The 18269-nt window shown below is 41.3% G+C and overlaps 3 protein-coding genes across 6 annotated transcripts in view; 1 reads left to right on the top strand and 2 right to left on the bottom strand.

Moving 5' to 3' along the window:
• The window catches only part of wtip (WT1 interacting protein), a 36076-nt gene extending 28758 nt beyond the window's left edge, over positions 1 to 7318 (bottom strand). The window contains exon 1 of the mRNA XM_026174046.1: positions 5201 to 7318. Within this exon, the coding sequence (XP_026029831.1) occupies positions 5201 to 6698 (1498 nt within the window). The 5' untranslated portion in view covers positions 6699 to 7318. The remainder of the gene's footprint in view (positions 1 to 5200) is intronic.
• Positions 7319 to 7680: 362 nt separating this feature from the next.
• Positions 7681 to 10211, bottom strand: sdr42e1 (short chain dehydrogenase/reductase family 42E, member 1). Of its 2 annotated transcripts, none has more exons than XM_026173993.1 (3): positions 9660 to 9909; positions 9451 to 9527; positions 7681 to 9198 (listed from the first exon to the last, which is right to left on the bottom strand). In XM_026173993.1, the coding sequence occupies exons 2-3, from the start codon at positions 9510 to 9512 to the stop codon at positions 8100 to 8102; spliced, it is 1161 nt and encodes a 386-aa protein (XP_026029778.1). In that variant the 5' UTR covers positions 9513 to 9527; positions 9660 to 9909; the 3' UTR covers positions 7681 to 8099. The 2 variants fall into 2 exon arrangements, with proteins under 2 accessions (XP_026029778.1, XP_026029770.1); XM_026173985.1 differs by lacking the exon at positions 9660 to 9909 and adding an exon at positions 9916 to 10211 and having other exon boundaries at positions 7683 to 9198.
• Positions 10212 to 10801: 590 nt separating this feature from the next.
• LOC113025834 (arylamine N-acetyltransferase, pineal gland isozyme NAT-10-like) lies at positions 10802 to 17161 on the top strand. 3 transcript variants are annotated; one of them, XR_003272836.1, is made up of 3 exons: positions 10802 to 10922; positions 11477 to 14669; positions 14908 to 14954. XR_003272836.1 is itself a non-coding variant. In XM_026174029.1 (3 exons), exon 3 carries the CDS (start codon positions 15925 to 15927, stop codon positions 16795 to 16797), a length of 873 nt encoding a protein of 290 aa, XP_026029814.1. In that variant the 5' UTR covers positions 10820 to 10922; positions 14908 to 14948; positions 15920 to 15924; the 3' UTR covers positions 16798 to 17161. The 3 variants fall into 3 exon arrangements, 2 of the variants coding, with proteins under 2 accessions (XP_026029814.1, XP_026029804.1); XM_026174029.1 differs by lacking the exon at positions 11477 to 14669 and adding an exon at positions 15920 to 17161 and having other exon boundaries at positions 10820 to 10922; positions 14908 to 14948; XM_026174019.1 differs by lacking the exon at positions 10802 to 10922 and adding an exon at positions 15920 to 17161 and having other exon boundaries at positions 14426 to 14669; positions 14908 to 14948.
• Positions 17162 to 18269: the final 1108 nt, after the last annotated feature.

The following is an 18269-nucleotide window of genomic DNA, read 5'->3' as shown; positions in this document are numbered from 1 at the left end:
CCAGAACAAGAATGTGAACAGGCAGTGACGTCTGAAACTGTGTATGTGATATTAGCGGTTTTGTGTTCAGTAAAGGCTAAAAAACAAAGAAAGAAAAATAAGATTGACATGATTCATTGGTTGCACAAAAACTGGGTATGTGACGTTATGGTCTGTCAATCCTATAGTGTGTATCTGACCCTTGTGCAAAAAAAAGAAAGAACTCCATGCTTCTGTTGCTCAACACCATTTACCCAATCTATGTTGTAACATGAGAGAGAAGGTAAAAAAATATACTGTATGTATAACATGCTCCGCTTTTCAGGTGTTATAAAGGACCCGTGAAGCTGTGTTTGACTCCAGTGATTGGAGTCCGTATTACGCTGTCTGAGCCCACATTAGCCTTAGCAATCCTCCTACTTCGATAAATATCCCCAGTTCATTCAGTAACTGCTCCACATCAAGGCTCTAAAATCAAGAAACACTTCTTGGAAAAAATCTCACTTACAACCATCACCAGGCCAGAGTGAGATCTGAAAACTCCAGTAAAGTTTTACATCCATCGAATGAAAACTGTAATTACAAGAGGAAGCCTTTAACCAATGAGTCAGTAACTACTGCCGTTACTAAAAAAATCTCACCTACATCTCCAACAACTGTGATTCAAAAGAAATGAAGCATAGTAATGCTGCATTGTTTTAATTCGACCTGCTAAAAAGGCACCAGGTCACTGTTTAATAACTGATAAGGTCTGGGTGGGTCCAGGGTGCTTAAAAGAGATAAACCACAGTCTGTTAGCATCATACTCCAATGTTCATACCAAGTTCTGTTTCCTTTCTGCTCTGCATCAGAGCAGCGAACTTCCTTTTCCAATTATTTGGAATGACAACTATGAATAACTTGGACAAGCGTCTTTTGATGCAGTAATACTTCACAGATAGGAATGTTACTGTATGAGTGAAGCCAACTTCCTGTTATACTAAGACTACATGCATCAGCATGAAATGTGTAGGTGAGTGTAAGAAAGTCTCAACATTCTCCTTTCTACTGACTTTTTTGTGACTCAGCTCATATTACAGCGTGATGTACATGGTGCCTGTGCATTGATTTCTGCACTGCGTGACTTACTGTGAATCTGCCTGAACATCGATAACCCAAATCGCTGCTTCTCTGCATTGTACTCCTGAAAATGTGGTGGTGGTTGTGTGTAAGTTTAGTGAAACAACACAATTTTTTGACGGATTAAAAGACTCGTGTATACCCTCCACTTCCAATTCTCACATCACCACGTGTGCCTATTTTTACACACATTATCCAGCTTCTTGATAACAAGAAAATGTGATTCATAAGTGGTTTTAGGCTGTTTGTTTGTTTTTTAAATAACCCTCCGGCTCCTTCCTTCGTTGTTATTTTTATTGGTTTCCCACAGAAGTGATCTATAGCTGAGAAATTACTAACATGACTTTTTGGCTTCAACTCTCTACCCAACGGCTAAACTGAAAACCTATGATTTATTCATGCAGCTACGTTGATTTACCTCTATTGCTTTAATCCCGCTAGCTGCAACTATACTGCAGTTACTATGTGTGAGTAGCACTGTCAAGATTTCATACACTGACATGTAAATGTCAACCATAAATGTGTTTTGGTGAACACACGCGAAAAATGCGAAAGGGTCTCATGAGTGAGGATGTGGTTATTCCTTTACAGAGCAGCTAGGAAAATCTCTGAAGTGCTCTTTATTAGTCATTTAAAACAGGGAGCTGAACATCTCATGTGCCCATTTCACAACATATCCATTTGGCACTCGCAGGATGCAGTAAAACTAAGCAGTAATGTTTGATTTTAGAATAAGCTGTAAATAAAGATGGCCGTAGATACCATTATGTCACCCACTGGTTCATGAAGGTCGAATGTGAAGCCTCAAACTGAACATTTGTCATCACCATCTTGATGTTTTGAAACCAGGCGTGATAAGTAAGGGGCAGGGGACACATAGGCCCATATCTCATCAGCTAGTGATTTGTCAAAAATAGTGTAAACTATGCTATGTTTCATCATCCTTTTTGCCTATAAAAAAGACCACATTTTGCAAAATGAATATGTTTTGTATCCAATAAGAAGTGAAACTACAAACTGAGGCCATAAACTAGTGAGGAAGTAAGCGAAAGAGCAATTTTCATAAAGACTTCCCATAGATCACAGGAGTCGCCCCCTGCTGGTCGATTTAAGGCGCTTCTGTGCTGGCTTCAATTTCAGCTACATCCATCTTTTATATACACTACAAGAACTGTGGATGGCAGTGGTGTAGTAAGCACACAGTGCAATGATTAGACTGACAGTGAAATAAGTGAGTGCATTTGAATTACAACTTATTCTGAAAAAGAAAAAACACTAAACTCTAGTGTGGAAGATCACATAGAAGAAAATCTCTCCAACCATTCTGATCTAATATAATTAAAAGACATTAAAATGGTAAATTAGAGAGTATTTTATAAACACTCTGGTCCTTCACCTCTCTACCATCACTAAAGACAACAGCGGACGTGCTGTGAGTTGTAAGAAGGCCTGCACAGCCTGATTCATGAAACTTTAACCACTGCTCAGTGTGAAGTCAGTTGGACTTCTTAAGGCACAATATCAAACCAATCTCTGTAGATATGAGTCGGTTACATGAAGATTTTCAGTCAAACAAATGGAGGCTCAAACCTGTAGCACAAGCAGAGGGATTTTTTAGTTTGTGTCGCCCGTTGCATCACTTCCGATGCTTTAAAATCTCTGCACGTCTGCAATGGAGAGATTCCATTACTGCACATAGAGTAGGTTTACAGTCCTGGGCATTATAGCAAATCCTGATTTACACCTACTCTAAAAAAAAAGACAATATAACAAAAGACAGATGCAGGAGAGGGGATGAAGAGAAAGCTGTGATTCACAGCACTGTAAACAAGCACATGTAGTCTGGTGCACACTGGGAATGAATAACACAGTTAACTTCCCACCATGTGTGGAGGGGGACATGTTAAACTCCTCAAGAGCGACTGCCCTGGTGAACTGTGAATGCTCCTGTAGCTTTTCACACTTCAGCGGACAATCTAGGCTTAAAACTTAAAGTGAGACTTTTTAAAAAATCTATACCTCTAATCTCATCAGCTGCAGTGTGCATTCCCAGTACAGGCGTAGGGTCCAGTACAGCATACACACAGTGTGCTGTTGTCCACAAGTCAGCATGTGTGTGTCAGGCATGGGCATGACTACTGCCATTATAATTCTAGGCAGGTGATCAGACTTGACCCCCACCAACTATGTCTGGCCCGCCAGCCAAGATCGTGTGCCAAGTGTCTGGTGTTGCCCAACTCCCCACTGGCTGGTTAATGAAGGGCTTCGCGGGGGAGGCAGGGTGGGGAGGCAGTGGTTTAAGGTGGTGGTGGTAGAGAGGGAGGGACAGCAAAGCAAAAGGGTGGGGTGGGCCTCACTCACTTTGCTGCTTCAATTGCAAGCTTGTATCGGGCCAGCTGTTGATTCACAGCTCCTCTGCCACTATAACAAACAGAGGCCACACAAGAGCCAGCCGGCAGTGCAAAGTGGGCAGAGTGGGACACTGGCAAGCAGTGCTGGGCCCCCCGAAAAGAAGGCCCAGCGATCAATTTCTCCACTGTCGCTACGGAAACAGAGCTGTCTCTATTGGACCCGATGTGAGGAGCGTCTGACTGCATTCTTCTCTCTCCCTCCCTTTCCTTTCTTTCCCCATCTCTATCTATTTCCACCCTCTTGTTTCTTTATCTCTCTTGCTCCCCTCACTGCTGTCTTCCTCGTTTCACCCTCCTGTCTTCCATCCTCCTTCTTTAACCTGTTTCTCTGGAACAAATCAACAGCTGTCTCAGACTCACTCTGAGCAAGTGCACCAGCTATAAAACAAACTACTGCTCTTCGTCTGCAGCCATTTGTCTGGCTATTAATTCAAAAGGTAGACAGAAACTTCCTCAGCTGGCTTTCTGTGGCTGTGTTGCTGCTGGTCAACCAAACTGTTTTAGTGTCAAGATTTTGCAGCATAAAGTAACCACCACGTGTTCAATTTTCAACATAGGGCATCTTAAGGAGTCTAAACGGCAAGGGGAGGGCCTTTCTTTAAATCGCAACGCTCACAGTGACCGCAATCTCTAACAAACTCGGACCACACTGCTCTGAATGACCTGGCAGAACAGAAGGTTCCATTCAGCAACGTGCCGCGCTCTGCAAATGTTAGCTCTGCCAAGACAGAAATTAGTATTGCCCTGCAAAACCCACTCTTATCTGCCAGAGAGGGAGCTGTTAGTGGTGATATAGCTTTAGCAGGTTGCAAACAGACCTTGAAGAGATGGCAAACCTATAAATAAACCTGCCCGCACAGAAAAATACTCTTTTAATAGTTGCCTTGAATTGTAGATTCAGTGGGCAGATGTCTGCCCTTTTAACACAGATAGTGAGATTTCGTGGTAGTAATACCACAACATATTTGGCATTGTTATCATGCCTTGCCCTTGGTCAAAATTGGGCTGTTTGTATGAGCTGCTGTGACCACATTTTACAACCATTAGACAGGAAAAGTTCATGAAACAAGGCAGAATCTCAATCAAATGTTAAATGAAAAAATTATCTTGATTGCCTATAAGTTAATGCAAGACCTTTATTGCTTAATATGTGCAAAAAACTAGAAAAAGGTTTTGTGAAAGCCACAGAGTCAAACCCTTATGCCCATTCACCACCAAAATATAATAGTGATACAGGAAGGATTGCAAACTGGGAAAACATATAGTATTAGGTCACATTGTAGTTATGCTATGCCATGCAAGTTTAGTGCCTTGGTGTTCAGTGCCTTATAAGATTAATACTCTATATTTAAGAGTAAGTGAAATATTTAAATGGCATTAATTTTGCAATCATAAAATGTTTTAGGAAATATCATTGCAAACCTATGTGCAGGCATCATCACTGTGCCCTTAACAAGCACAAATTTTTAGTGCAACTTGCAACAAATCCCAGCTGTGGAGACACTGACACGGGTGTTTTATGCAGGAAAATGATGTATAGTCTGTGTTTCGTATTTGTTTAAAATTTGTACTTCTGTGTGTAATAAACAATGGCAATAAACTGATTCTGCAACACAGACTTATGTTCCCAGTGATTTTGTGTTTGCGGCCATCGCTAATAGTATTTTTGTGTGTTTCAAAAACAAACCTACCAAAGTATTCCTTTTTCATGTGCATCTCTAACTCCTTCTCCAGCTCCAAGGTGAGCGCCTCCAGCCTTTTCTCCGCCTGGCTTGGTCCACTCTCTCGACTGGGGGTCACCTGGTAAGGTAGTTTAAACCTCTGGCCCGAGGAAGCCGTTTTTGAAGGCATCACATAACTATAAGAGGAAGGCGACCCTGAGGGTATATCCGCGGTCCCTCCCGTCTGCCCCGACTGCTGCTGGGGTTCAGGCACTGCCGAAAGCCCCTGGAGATGGATGCGATTCTGAACTCCGTTGGAGTCTCCAAACTCCTGCAGCAGCGTATCTTCGTGTAAACTGGTTCCCAGCATGGATGACCTAGGGGAAGGAAGCTGCAGATCCGGATAGGTGCTCATAGACCCCCTGGAGCTGCGGGAACTTCTGGAGCTGTGACTGGAGATGCTCGACCGGGGGCTGACCACGCAGTTTGCGCTTGTCCCCGGTCTTGCGCTCCCGTCCTGGCTGCAGATGCTGGAGCGAGGACTCGCCAGCGGCGCTGAGTGCAAGACTCCCTCCAGATCTTGGTTGACCACGGGCCCGTACCGAGAGTCAGAGTAACTGGATCTCGGGCTGGTAGTGAAGGAATATTGGCTCGCAGTGCTCGACCTGGGGCTGGTGTGCCTCTGGTCGTAGCCCATGCTGATGCCGCTGGTGCGGTTGCTGTTGGGCTTGCTGCAGCAGTCACAGCTGTTGAGGCTGGCCCGGGGACTTGAGTGTTTACTCGTGTCGCTGGCGGTGCTTGCATAGCTGGATCGGGGACTGAGGACACTGTTTCCTTCGCAGTGAACCAAACTAGATCTAGGGCTCGTGTACCTCTCCTGACCCGGTACCACCAGACTGGTACGCGGGCTGCTGATGCTCGACCTCGGGCTGGCATGCTTGCTTTGCTCTTGAGAAGACAGAGAAGATGCCAGGCTGGAGCGAGGACTGGTGGCGTTATATCTCCCGTCGTGGCTGCTGGCGATGCAGACACTGTTGCACCTGTTGCCGGGCACAGCCACCGGTTTATTGAGCGGCACGCCGTCAAAGGTGGAGCCGGTGCTGTACCTGTGGCCCTGCACCTCCAGAGAGTACCTCCTGTGTCTCTCGGAAGTGCCTGTATAACAAGGCAAAGCTACTTCGGATTTGGTGCAACAACCCTCCTCGTTATAAACCGCGTCCCTCTGAGGGGCGCAAAAATCCACAGGAACCGTCCGGTTGCAATTCACCGGGCGCACTGGAGCCGCGTTGTACACTTTATTCCCGGACGAGAAATTCTCCACTGTGTGATGCTGCTGGTGAAGCACAGAGGTCCCATTCATCGGCTTGGCTTTATGCTCAACCAGTGCCGGAGCCGAAAAGTCTAAATCGGGGTTAATCACCAAGTCTCTCCTCGCATCGTACATCCCGTCCTGGTACGCATCATACAAAGAAAGGTCCTCCATCAGTTTGGTGGCCCGGAGTCCCAAATCTTCCTGGTAATGCTCCATGTTGTGCTTCCGAGGAGAGAAACAAGTTCAGAGTGCGCTCCGCTGCGCGAGCCAAACTATAGAGCACCGCGGAGCACTAATTGCGTTTCACATGGAAATCAAAACAAAACGCCGCCGTACAGCCGTCCCTCACTCACAGAAAACCACTTACATGCCCGCAAACCCCGCCGAGAGCCGCATCGTCTTCTTCTGCTTCCCCCGCTTCGCCGAAAACACAAACTCTTTCTCACAGTTTCAGCCGACAGCGATACGTTTGTCAACTTCAGTTTTTGTTAAGTTGAAAGGTCTTTACAGTCAACGGCGCGCTGCGCGGAGGAATTTCCCCTTGTTGGTTTTTCCTCTAGATTTCCTTTACGGCCACTGTGCAAGAAATCAAAGTAGGTCGGATAATCGTATATGCTGCAAACACCATTTGTGTGCAAGCCTGAGCGCACAAAGAGCGCAAAAATCTCAACAAAACGCTGTTTAATGCAGGGGACTCGTTCGCGTGAAAGGAATGCGGGGAAGGAGACTGGATGCGCTGCGCCTCTCTGGAATGTGGTTAATGCTGCAGAGAAACAATGATTGCGACCAACTCAGCAAGGGGCTGCCGGCTCTGAAGAGAATAGTTTAAGAGAGAAGGGGACGTCTGCATTCATCCCGGGCAGACTAAAATACCACACAAAGCACGCCTCACCTGGTCCGACTCCTTTTACACCAGGAATGAGCTGCAGTGATTCAGTATTAATGGAGGGCAGATGCATTTAAAACTCAATTTTCAAAGATGTAAAGATGTTCTCAGATATCGTTTTCTACATATAAATAAAGGGTAGGCCTAGATCATGCTTTTAATGATTTATTTTACAATAAGCTGCATAAAAACACGATATGAGGACTTCAACTATAGCAAAACAGTTTAAGAATTACGAAAATATGCAATCTCGATTAACCTTGGAAAAAACATGTTATTACTCTCTGCAATAGAAAATAGTCGCTAAGATCTTTAACATTTCTTTAAATATACAGATATATTTTCTAAATGCACCAATTAAAACATGTCTTCCTGGTGATAAAGGGAGGAGTTTAAAAATCAAAACCCACAATTCAAATTTCACAGGTCAGGTTTTATTAATTTTTGCACAAAAATATATTTAAAAATGTATTTCTCCAGTAATCATAGATGTTTGCCCTTACAAGTTAAAAAAGAGGTAGCATGTAAAAATTAAACTAACTTATGTTACTGCTTTAAACTGCTCTCATAGACTTGGTCCTTAGATGGCTGGACTTGTTTTAATGACTTTAAAAGGAAAGGTGCACATGGATGATAACATATTAAAATATGCAAACTGTCTTTTGATGAATCAGTCTTCACACAGTATGGATGATGTTTTGGGCAAAGTCAAAAGGCAAGACTACTTTACATTAACTGCCGACGACTGGCAGAAAAGACAGAGACACAGCCACCAAGGCAGAAACAAACAGGACGTTGAGCAGCAGTCGACTGAGGAAGGAGCGGTGACATTTCTTCCCGTGGCCTCTGCTTCTGAACCACTGCACGACCTCATCCAGGTTGTACTCCCTGGGCTCGTAACCGAGCTCCGCCTTTGCCTTTGCCATGCTGAAGTAATGCGTCACGCCAGTTTTATACACCTCTGTACGTGTCAGCAGCGGCTGGAAGTTATAGAAGGGGCCGATGAGGCAGTGAATCATTTCTGTGAGGAAGGCAAAAAAGTAAATGAAAGAGATAGGAAGGCGCAGTGTTGGGAAACGATAGCCTAGGCCTTCTACGAGAGGTCTGAAGAATTCAAAATTGTTGACAGGCCTTCCATCTGAGATGAAGTAGGCCTGGCCAGCGGCGCGGTGCTGCTTCTCTGGGGTCAGAGCCTCAGCAGCTAGCACATGTGCTGACACCAGGTTGTCAACATGGACAAACTCCACCAGGCTGCTGGGTTTACCGTAAACAAACCTGAAGATCCCCTTCTCTATATAGTCAACTATCCTGGGCAGATGCCTCTGCTCTCCTGGCCCATAGATACCTGCCGGACGCAGTGCGCAGGTGCTCAGCAGGCCCGAGCGGCCCTTCAGCACTGTGCCATTAGCTTTCAGAACTGCCATGTCAGCCAGGGACTTGGTTCTGGAGTAGTGGTCCGGGTGAAGATGGAGAGGTAGATAAGGCAGGCTTTCATCTCCGTTCTCTATTACCTGACCCCCGAACACCACATTGAAGGTGCTGGTGTAAATCAGCCTGGACACTCCGTGTTCTACACAGGCCTTCAAGATGTTCTGTGTGCCTTGTACGTTCACTGCCTCAATCAGCTGGCGATTTAGCTGCTCCCTGCCAGACATGCCATAGGAGGCAATGTGGAATACACAATCCACCCCTGTGACAGCCTTCTCCACGTCTGGATATTCACGTATATCACCCTGCACAAACACAACATCCTCTGGCAGTTCTTGACTTGGGGGGATGATGTCAAACAGGATGACTTTGGCTCCTTTTTTATGCAGAGACAGAGCGAGCCTTCAGGGGGGAAAAAGCAGTCCTCCATTTTAACAAAATAACAGGCACAGTAAACCAAGGACAAAAGTACAATAGATGCACATATTTCTACCTTCAATCCTACCACAGTTCATGTCAAGAAAGTTTATCTTAATAAGATAACTGGTGTGATAACGCCACCTTGTGGTGCTTACCCCATGCTGCAGCGTTTGCCTGCATTTAAATATTTTATAATGTGTAGTAATAACACAAAAAAGGCAAAATTGTTCTTACCGATTACCGAAGTAGCCAGATCCACCAGTTATTAAAAACGTCTCTTTGCTAGCATTTCCCATTCCAAGTGGATGAATCTGTGAGGAAAATTAAGAAAACAATATTATTAATGTTTGTTTTTTTAAATACACATAAATCAGCCTGATGCATTTAAAGAATAAAAGTATTAATAACTAAAATAAAATCGTAATTAAACAGCTTCCGGTTACCTAAAGTCAATCACAGCTTGCAGATTCAATGACGCGTTCCACCTGAGCTATTAAATCTTTCATGCTGCTACGTCAGTGTATATTTTTGTTTCCCGAGGTGACTGCAAGTTTAATTCAGTGAATAAAATCTAACTAATCCATACTTGTAGTTGCTTGCATGAGTAGAGTAAAGGTATGTGCGAGGCATGCTTGAAACTATGCACATGCCCTGTGCGCCAAACTGTTAAAAGCTCACATATTCAACGGACACACCAACCTGAGCACGAGGCAGACAAAAACGAGACAAATAAGTGTCCAATATGACTCATTCAAAACTCCACTGTAATCCTGGAAACCTCCAAAACAGCGACAGATAGCACCACCAGTGTACCTCCTCACCAGTGACGCTGATTCGTTAAGCACGGGGACACAGGAAATCCGGCGAAATTATCTTCATGTAGCAAAGCATTGACAAATTGTAAAATAGTTTTAATGGTAGCTAAACGCAAAATTATACAACAGATCCGTAGATATTGTCGAATTTCATGGTTTAGATTTACAGACTGTCATAGCACTCACTTTAATCTGGACTAACGATACACGTCTCATGCTTTTGTTTTGAAAGCTGTATTTTAGACTACGAAGACTTCCGATATTGACTTTTTTTCACCGATTTTAACCAGAATATTTTTATTAACACGATATAAATTTTGCTGTGTGTATAAGCTGTGTCAATGGTGTCTGAAGGTGGCTATGGCTGCTTTCAGGATGTTGCTGTTAGAAACTTTCCGCTGTGGCTCCTGGCTTCATGCCTGAAATCAAAATGATAGTTGCCGTAAAGTGACTCATACTGCTGTGAGGGCCCTAATATTTACAGGAAGGCTTCACAGCAGTCAAATCCCTTAAAAACATAAAAAATATTTTCTCTGAGCCACAATTAAAAACAATATAATCATTTCAAGAATAAAAAAGTTTAACCCACCAATTTACAGAGAGTGGAGTTTTCAGTGAGAACTAATAAAGGAGTGAAATATTGCTCTATATACACTGTACAGACTTTTCCCCCTCGGATTAGTAGAATTTTAATTTAATCTGTAGTTGTGTGAGGGGAAAACGTGAATAATCCTTTTAAAAGGTAAAATAAAAAGAGGATTTACGTAAGTCTTTGATTAGTAGTCCCTCTAGCGGTGATACAAACTGAAAATTGACGACGACGTCATATTTTACTCTCAGTTGCCACCCAGAACAACAACGCAGAGCTGCAGGTTACTTCAAAGTCCAAAGGTAAGCGGCTGTGTTATGTAAGAGAGATCAGTGAAGTAAAGAGTGCACTAAACTCTTAAAGGAAACAGTCCGGTGGGAGGCACGGCCAACGGGCTTTATGTTTCCTAAAGTATGCGTATTTGTCGATCTGATCGTGATGACAAAAAAGTAGGGTATACTTTTACAGGCACACGGATGAACGTTTGTCGAAATTGCCTTTCTCGTTTTACATAATTTACTCACTTGAAAAACTTGCCCAAAGTTAAGCAGGCCTGCACGTTCCGTATCTGTACAAAACGCACCACCCAAAATGTGCAAAATGTGATAAAACAGGAAGATACGCGTCATGAGCATGTTTAGGTTGAGTTACACCGAATTGTTGAAAACAAACAAAAACAAGTCCGTGATAAACTACTTTACAACATGTTTAGGAGTCGACTTTGCATATATAAGTGCAACTTTTAACTTGATATGACTGATCACTAAATTCAGTATAATATGATCCGGTGTAAAGTATCCTGTGTCTTATCTGAGGAATATTACAAAAGGTGTCATAACCTGCATTTTACAAACAGGATGGATTTGCGTGAGTACTTCAAAAGAATTGGTTTCCATGTCTCCTGTGATAAACTGGATCTTGCAACACTGAACCTGATCCACAGAAAGCACGTTATGTCCATCCCATTTGAGAACCTAAGCATCCACTGTGGCGAGAGGATCACCATGGACCTTGAGGTCATCTTCAATAAGGTTGTGAGGAGCAGCCGCGGAGGCTGGTGCCTTGAGAACAACTCCCTGTTTGGCTGGGTGTTGAGACAAATGGGTTTCAACACGACAACACTAAGTTCCAGAGTTTTCAATAGTTTCCTCAATGACTTTGGCCCACTTGATTCTCATCTCATTAACAAGGTCATCATTGATGGGAAGGCTTATATAACAGATGTAAGCTTTGGGGTGTCATCACAAGTGCGAGAGCCTCTGGAGCTTATTTCTGGAAAGGAGCAGCCCCAGGCAGCAGGTGTTTTTCGCCTCATAGACAAAGGGGACATGTGGGTGCTGGAGAAGACTGGCAGAAAACCAAAGGTTCCTAATCCAGAATTTGCTACATCAAGTCTGGTGAGCAGGAAGCAAACAAAGCAGATCTACTGCTTCACCTTGGAGCCTCGCGGGGTAGATCATTTTGTAGATAAATGTCACAGGCTGCAGACCGACCCCGCCTCACTGTTCACCAATAAGTCCATCTGCTCTTTGCAGACTCCCACGGGATTCAGAGCCCTGATTGGAAAGACCTACAGTGAGGTCACCTTCAAACCAGAGGAAGGTGTTGATGTCTTAGACATGAGGGACATATCAGATGATGAGATAGACGAAATTCTGATGGAAAAGTTCAACATAAAGCTGCAGAACAAACTAAAGCTCATGAGCAACAAATCCTGGTACACACTTTGAAAACAATCCTGACATAGCAACATTTTATGTTGAAGCTCGTCAGCAAAATAAAATATTTGACAACTCCATGAATTAAATTATTTAGATCTTCAGAATTGTAGTTGCATAAAAACAGAAATAAATAAGCTCTAAATAATGTGCACTGAATGATGGAACGATAAAAAAACAACTCTATTTGAATTCCAATTATTCAATTTGATTAACACTAAACAGGAAAATATAAATAGATGCAGCATACCTAACAACAGTAAAGCTATGCAAGTATATATGCAAGTATAAATATTTTAATTTCTAGTGTTATTAAAGTGTAGTAGTTTACACATTTGCTTTTCCCTTTGGGTTTCCACCAGGAATGACAAATCGAAGGTAGAGCCACCTGCTGTGGCAGCTCCTTGTAAATAAGGGAGCAGCTGAAAGTAGCTTTATTTGGAATTGTATTATAGTGGGAAGTGAGAAGAAGGGAGTAGAGGAGAAATGCTCAGTGCATTATGGGAAGTCTGTCAGAATATGTAAATTAGGCTTAAAACGTATCTGAGTTTTATCCCTAATTTTAAAAGTACATAGGGTATCTGTGCATTAAATAAAACGATTTACAGTATGAGGGAAAACATACCATGTTTGTATTTTTCTGGATATAATAGTGAGTGTAGTGATCTTAATATTTATAGCTACCTTGAATGTTTTTGTGTCACTTTTTTTTTTTGTTTTATGTTTGTATATTTATTAATCCCATATATCATAATGCTTAAACTAAGATAACTTATTTCATAGTATTTATCCTCAACCTTGTAAAACAGCAAAAGGTGAAAACTGAGCAAATTTGAAGACATCCTGACAAAAAAAATCATATATTGCTAGAAAGAGTAAGAAAATATGCACACTGCTTCTCTCCAGTTTAATAAATTCAATCTTAAAACATTCTTGCAAAGGCAACATTTTGATCTTGAAATGAAGAAAGAAGATTCCATGAATATTTCTATTTTTCAAACTATATTACCTGTTTATCTGTTCACCATTGTAAAATGATCATAATGCTTATATATGGTAACTGAGTAATTCACAGTATTAAAATGTCCTGTTTTGTGAAGTTGTTATAGTGTCATAGGTTTATACAAGGACGTTTGTATATCAAATGATTTGTCCTCAACGCCTCTACCTCTACACGACTGAGACTCAGATCCTCATCTTGGCCATCCACAGGCAGTTCTTAGATCAACGTGTGTTAGATAGAATAACCTAAATTGTATTTTAACAGACTTGAATGGACAGTGGCTCTTTGTGTGTCATGACATTAAACATACTTTGCTGTTTTATTCTATGTTCTGTGTCAAGGTTTCTTGCTTTTACAAAAATGATGTTGTCATTACCGATTATTCTCTTCAAAAGGGAGCAGGGATCATAACACATTATGATCCCTGCAGTGGGTGGGTCCTTTGACAGACAATACATAAATAAATCATCCTCTTTTAACAACAGAAAATATGCTTTTGACAGTCTTCCTCTCAGTAAGAACTTTTGTTTTTCTTTAAACTTACCAGTTATCCTGCCACAGTTTGCTGGTTTTAGTAGTGTACAATGAAACTGACCATGTTCTTTAATAGACAATTGTGCTTCTAATATTACAGTTTAAGTGAGTTCTAATCAGGCTGTACTGCTCGTACACATCCAGTTGTTAGATAAAATCAACCTCACATTTCACCCATTTCAAACTTTCTGCATGAATGGTCTGTCCACCAAGCTCCTGTTAATAACAAACCTTTTGTAAAACCAACAACAGGACTTACTGTAAAAGAACCAGAGTATATATTCTTTCATATGATCACATTCAAGAGAAACTATTTTGTTTTGTAATATCATAGAAATTGCCATGATATGAATAATATCGGTCATTATCTGCAAAATCATTGACATTATTGTATTAATGTGGGTGTGTTTTATTGCCTGTGTACTGGACTTTTCTCTTTTGAGGCGAGGGATGCGTTATTTCTTCTTTCCAAATGTGTATATATTATAATTTAAATGTACTGCTGAAAGAACTTTAATAACTGCATGGATAAAATTCTATAAATACTTATTTCCATGTATGCATTGACTTCTCACTATTTCTCTCAGTGAAGCAGCTGAGTTGCACCAACTCTATCACTGATTAACTTATGATCAAGTAAATCAGTAATATACTGTCAGGTTCTTTTGGCTGTTTAAGCTCACCCACTTTATTGCATGAAGTTCACCAGGTAGAAGAGATCAGTTACTGCCCTCTTTTTTTGCCTTCACGGATATATTACTCAGAAAATAACTTTGATCACACTATCAAACAAAGTAAGGTTAAACATTTTTGCTCCGCATTTCTTGTTGCAGGTTATTTTCTGTTACCTTAAAGAAAGGAAAAGTGTTAAATATACTGATTTGCAATGACTGCAAGTGACATCTTTATCAGACTTGATTCAAAGAAGCTGCAGGATTTGCTTTTGAAGCTTTAAGGGAAATGAAATGGATTTGCAGCATAGTAAGAAAAACCATAAGTAGCTCACTTACCTTTTTCTGTTTTTGTTTCCAGACCCTCAAAACACATCCTCGATCAAACACCAATTACATAAGGTAAGGATAAAAAATTTCAGATTAATTTAGTTGTATTCAACATTTGTCATTAGAATGATATTTATAGTATTAACCAAAAGAAAGGTGTTAAAATGTATTAATTTGTGCAGTAAATGCCAAGTTAAAGTCAACAATTGCTGTACCCATAAAAACCACATTATTTCATGAAAAAATAAGAATTTATTTTTATCATTTACTACCATTTACATCTTAAAGAATTGTATTGGTAAGCAGCTGAAACAATGAAGCTAGGATCACTTGGTTAAAACACTAATGCTTCCACCATCTTGCATTTCCATTGTCTTTATGTGAACAGAAAACAGGAATTAAATGTAATTGTTATAAATTTCATGAGATATTCTTACATCCATCCATTTTTTTCCATTCGCTTCCGCTTATCCTTTTCAGGGTCACGGGGGTGCTGGCGCCTATCCCAGCTGTCATAGGGTGAGAGGCAGGGTACACCCTAGACAGGTCGCCAGTCTGTCACAGGGCTAACACACAGGGACAGACAACCATTCACACTCACACCTATGGGCAATTTAGATTTTTCAATTAACCTATCCCCACAAAGTACATGTCTTTGGACTGTGGGAGGAAGCCGGAGTACCTGGGGAGAACATGCAAACTCCACACAGAAAGGCCGTGGCCTGATGGTGGAATTGAACTCAGGACCTTCTTGCTGTGAGGATACAGTGCTAATCACTGTGCCACCAAGATACTCTTACATGAAATGTTAATTAAGATTAGGTGTCTTGAATTGAATGATTGATCTAAGATTGTAAGGAAGCGAAGAGCATACCAGGCTAGACCTAGAGTTGGACATCTGGCTGCATCCTGTAGATTGACAGGATGTAGCACAAAATGAAAGGTGTTGGGGTTTTTTAATGTATTTTTTTTTTTTAAAGCGTTGTCAATGAGATGGCTGCAGAACTGAAATGATTATCAATGTGTTGTCCTGCATTTTACAGGCAAGATGAATTTGGATGAGTACTTCAAAAGAATTGGTTTCCATGGCTCCTATGATAAACTGGACCTTGCAACACTGAAGCTGATCCACAGGCAGCATGTTATGTCCATTCCATTTGAGAACCTCAGCATCCACTGTGGAGAGAAGATTACCATGGACCTTGAGGTCATCTTTAACAAGATGGTGAGGAGCAGCCGTGGAGGTTGGTGCCTTGAGAACAACTCCCTGTTTGGCTGGGTACTGAGACAAATGGGCTATGACACTACAACCTTGGGCTCCAGAGTTTTTAGCCCTACTGGTGGTGAATATCACTCTGAGGAAACACACCTCATTAACAAGGTCATCATTGATGGGAAGGCTTATATAGCAGATGTAAGTTTTGGGGTGTCACTCCAACTCTGGGAGCCTCTGGAGCTCATCTCTGGAAAGGAGCAGTCTCAGGCGGCGGGTGTCTTTCGCCTCATAGACAAGGGGGACATGTGGATGCTGGAGAAAACTGGCAGGAAACCAGAGGTTCCTAATCCAGAATTTGCTAAATCAAGTCTGTTAGACAAGAAGCAAACACAGGTGATTTACTCCTTCACCTTGGAGCCTCGTGAGCCATATCATTTCTCTCAGGTAAACCATGACCTCCAGTCAGACCCCACCTCACTGTTCATCAATAAGTCCATCTGCTCTTTGCAGACACCCACAGGATTCAGAGCACTGGTTGGCTGGACCTACAGTGAGGTCACCTTCAAACCAGAGGAAGGTGTTGATGTGTATGACATGAGAAATGTAACAGATGATGCGCTAGAAGAAATTCTGAGGGAAAAGTTCAATGTGAAGCTGCAGAACAAACTGAAGGCTGTAAACAAAAAAGCATGCTACACACTTTAGAGAATTAACCAGCAGATGTCCTGCTTTGAAAAAGCTTTAAAACAGTAATCAGAATTAAAATCAGAATACTTTATTAATCCCTAAGGAAAATTCTGCAAATCAAGCTTTGCAAAATTTCTGTTTTTGAAAAGTTATAAGTCACATTGAATGTCACGTTTCATATGATGCATTTCTATGACTGAAAGAAGTAAGGTCACTTTTTCAATGTGTTGTTTCATTTTATTCACACACACTTTTGCAGGTCCAGAGTTGTAAATATTTTAGTGACCACATAAGGAGATCAGTACCAAAATTAACTTTTTCTTTGCATTTCTCAAATACAACTATGAAATTGTATATATTTAATTAAACAAATACAACAAATCATGTTCTGTCACTTGAAAGAAACATTTCTACCTCAGTTGTTCGACTTGGAAAGAGGTAAGTGGTACGATAACGACACCTTGTGGTATAATAGACATGGTGCAGTGTTTAACTGCGTGAAAATTTGTCTAATAACACTAATTTATTCATATCAGTGACCAAAACCGCAAGTCTCGTCCGTGGATAAGCAGATGCAGCTCTAATTACCTCTGCTTGTCGACACACAAACCTATATTTTATTTTGTTTTCATAAATGTGGTCGAATTGAATCTCACGTGTTTATAAGAAGTAGCTGGTTGTGGTACTTAAACGACAATGAAGTTAGGAGACTCATGGCTTCACGCCTGAAATAACTATTAAATATGCCAAAGTGACGTCATTATTTTGCGACAATAAATGACCTGTCAGAGACCCGAAAACAGAGCAACGTAACAAGGAATATCGTTGAAATTACAAATTTTAATTCCCAACTCTTACACTTTAAAATCGAGACCTTTAGTGGAGCCTGGGAGAAAACAGCTGTTCATACCAGTTACATGATCTCAAAAGGATTCACACACTCCAAACCAGGATAAGCCAAACACTGCACACAGTGAAATCATTCATAAAACCCACACATAGAGGTGTTTGCTTTTACGATTAAGATTCTCCCAACGAGACCCACCTAATTTCTCTCCAGCCCCCAAATAATAAAATTCAAAATACTACAAACCATATTATGATGATTAATTATCATAAAAGCCTATGAATCCTTGTATTTTCTCTGTCTCCCCTGCCTGGCGCGTGGTTTGGCTTGTACAATTAAAAGGCTTAAACCACGAAACCTTCAGCTCATTCTCATACACAGAATAAATCAATAACAGCACCTGATATCAATTAATGTTGAGTCAATGATAATGAGTTCCCAATCATTTTATAGTATTTACAAAAATATGCTACTGCAGTCAAAACCAATTAAAAAAATAAATAAATCTATATGCAAAGAAACGAAAGTCCAGTTTTAGATTTGAAATACAAATTTGAATAACATGTCGAATTTTGCCATGACCAATAATGCATGAGGTGGATTGTAGTGTTGCAGTCTTTGCACCTGATTTGGTACAACTCTT

This window comes from Astatotilapia calliptera, chromosome 1, assembly GCF_900246225.1.
Source record: "Astatotilapia calliptera chromosome 1, fAstCal1.2, whole genome shotgun sequence".
Taxonomy (NCBI): domain Eukaryota; kingdom Metazoa; phylum Chordata; class Actinopteri; order Cichliformes; family Cichlidae; genus Astatotilapia; species Astatotilapia calliptera.
This window is presented reverse-complemented; position numbering and strand designations above follow the sequence as displayed.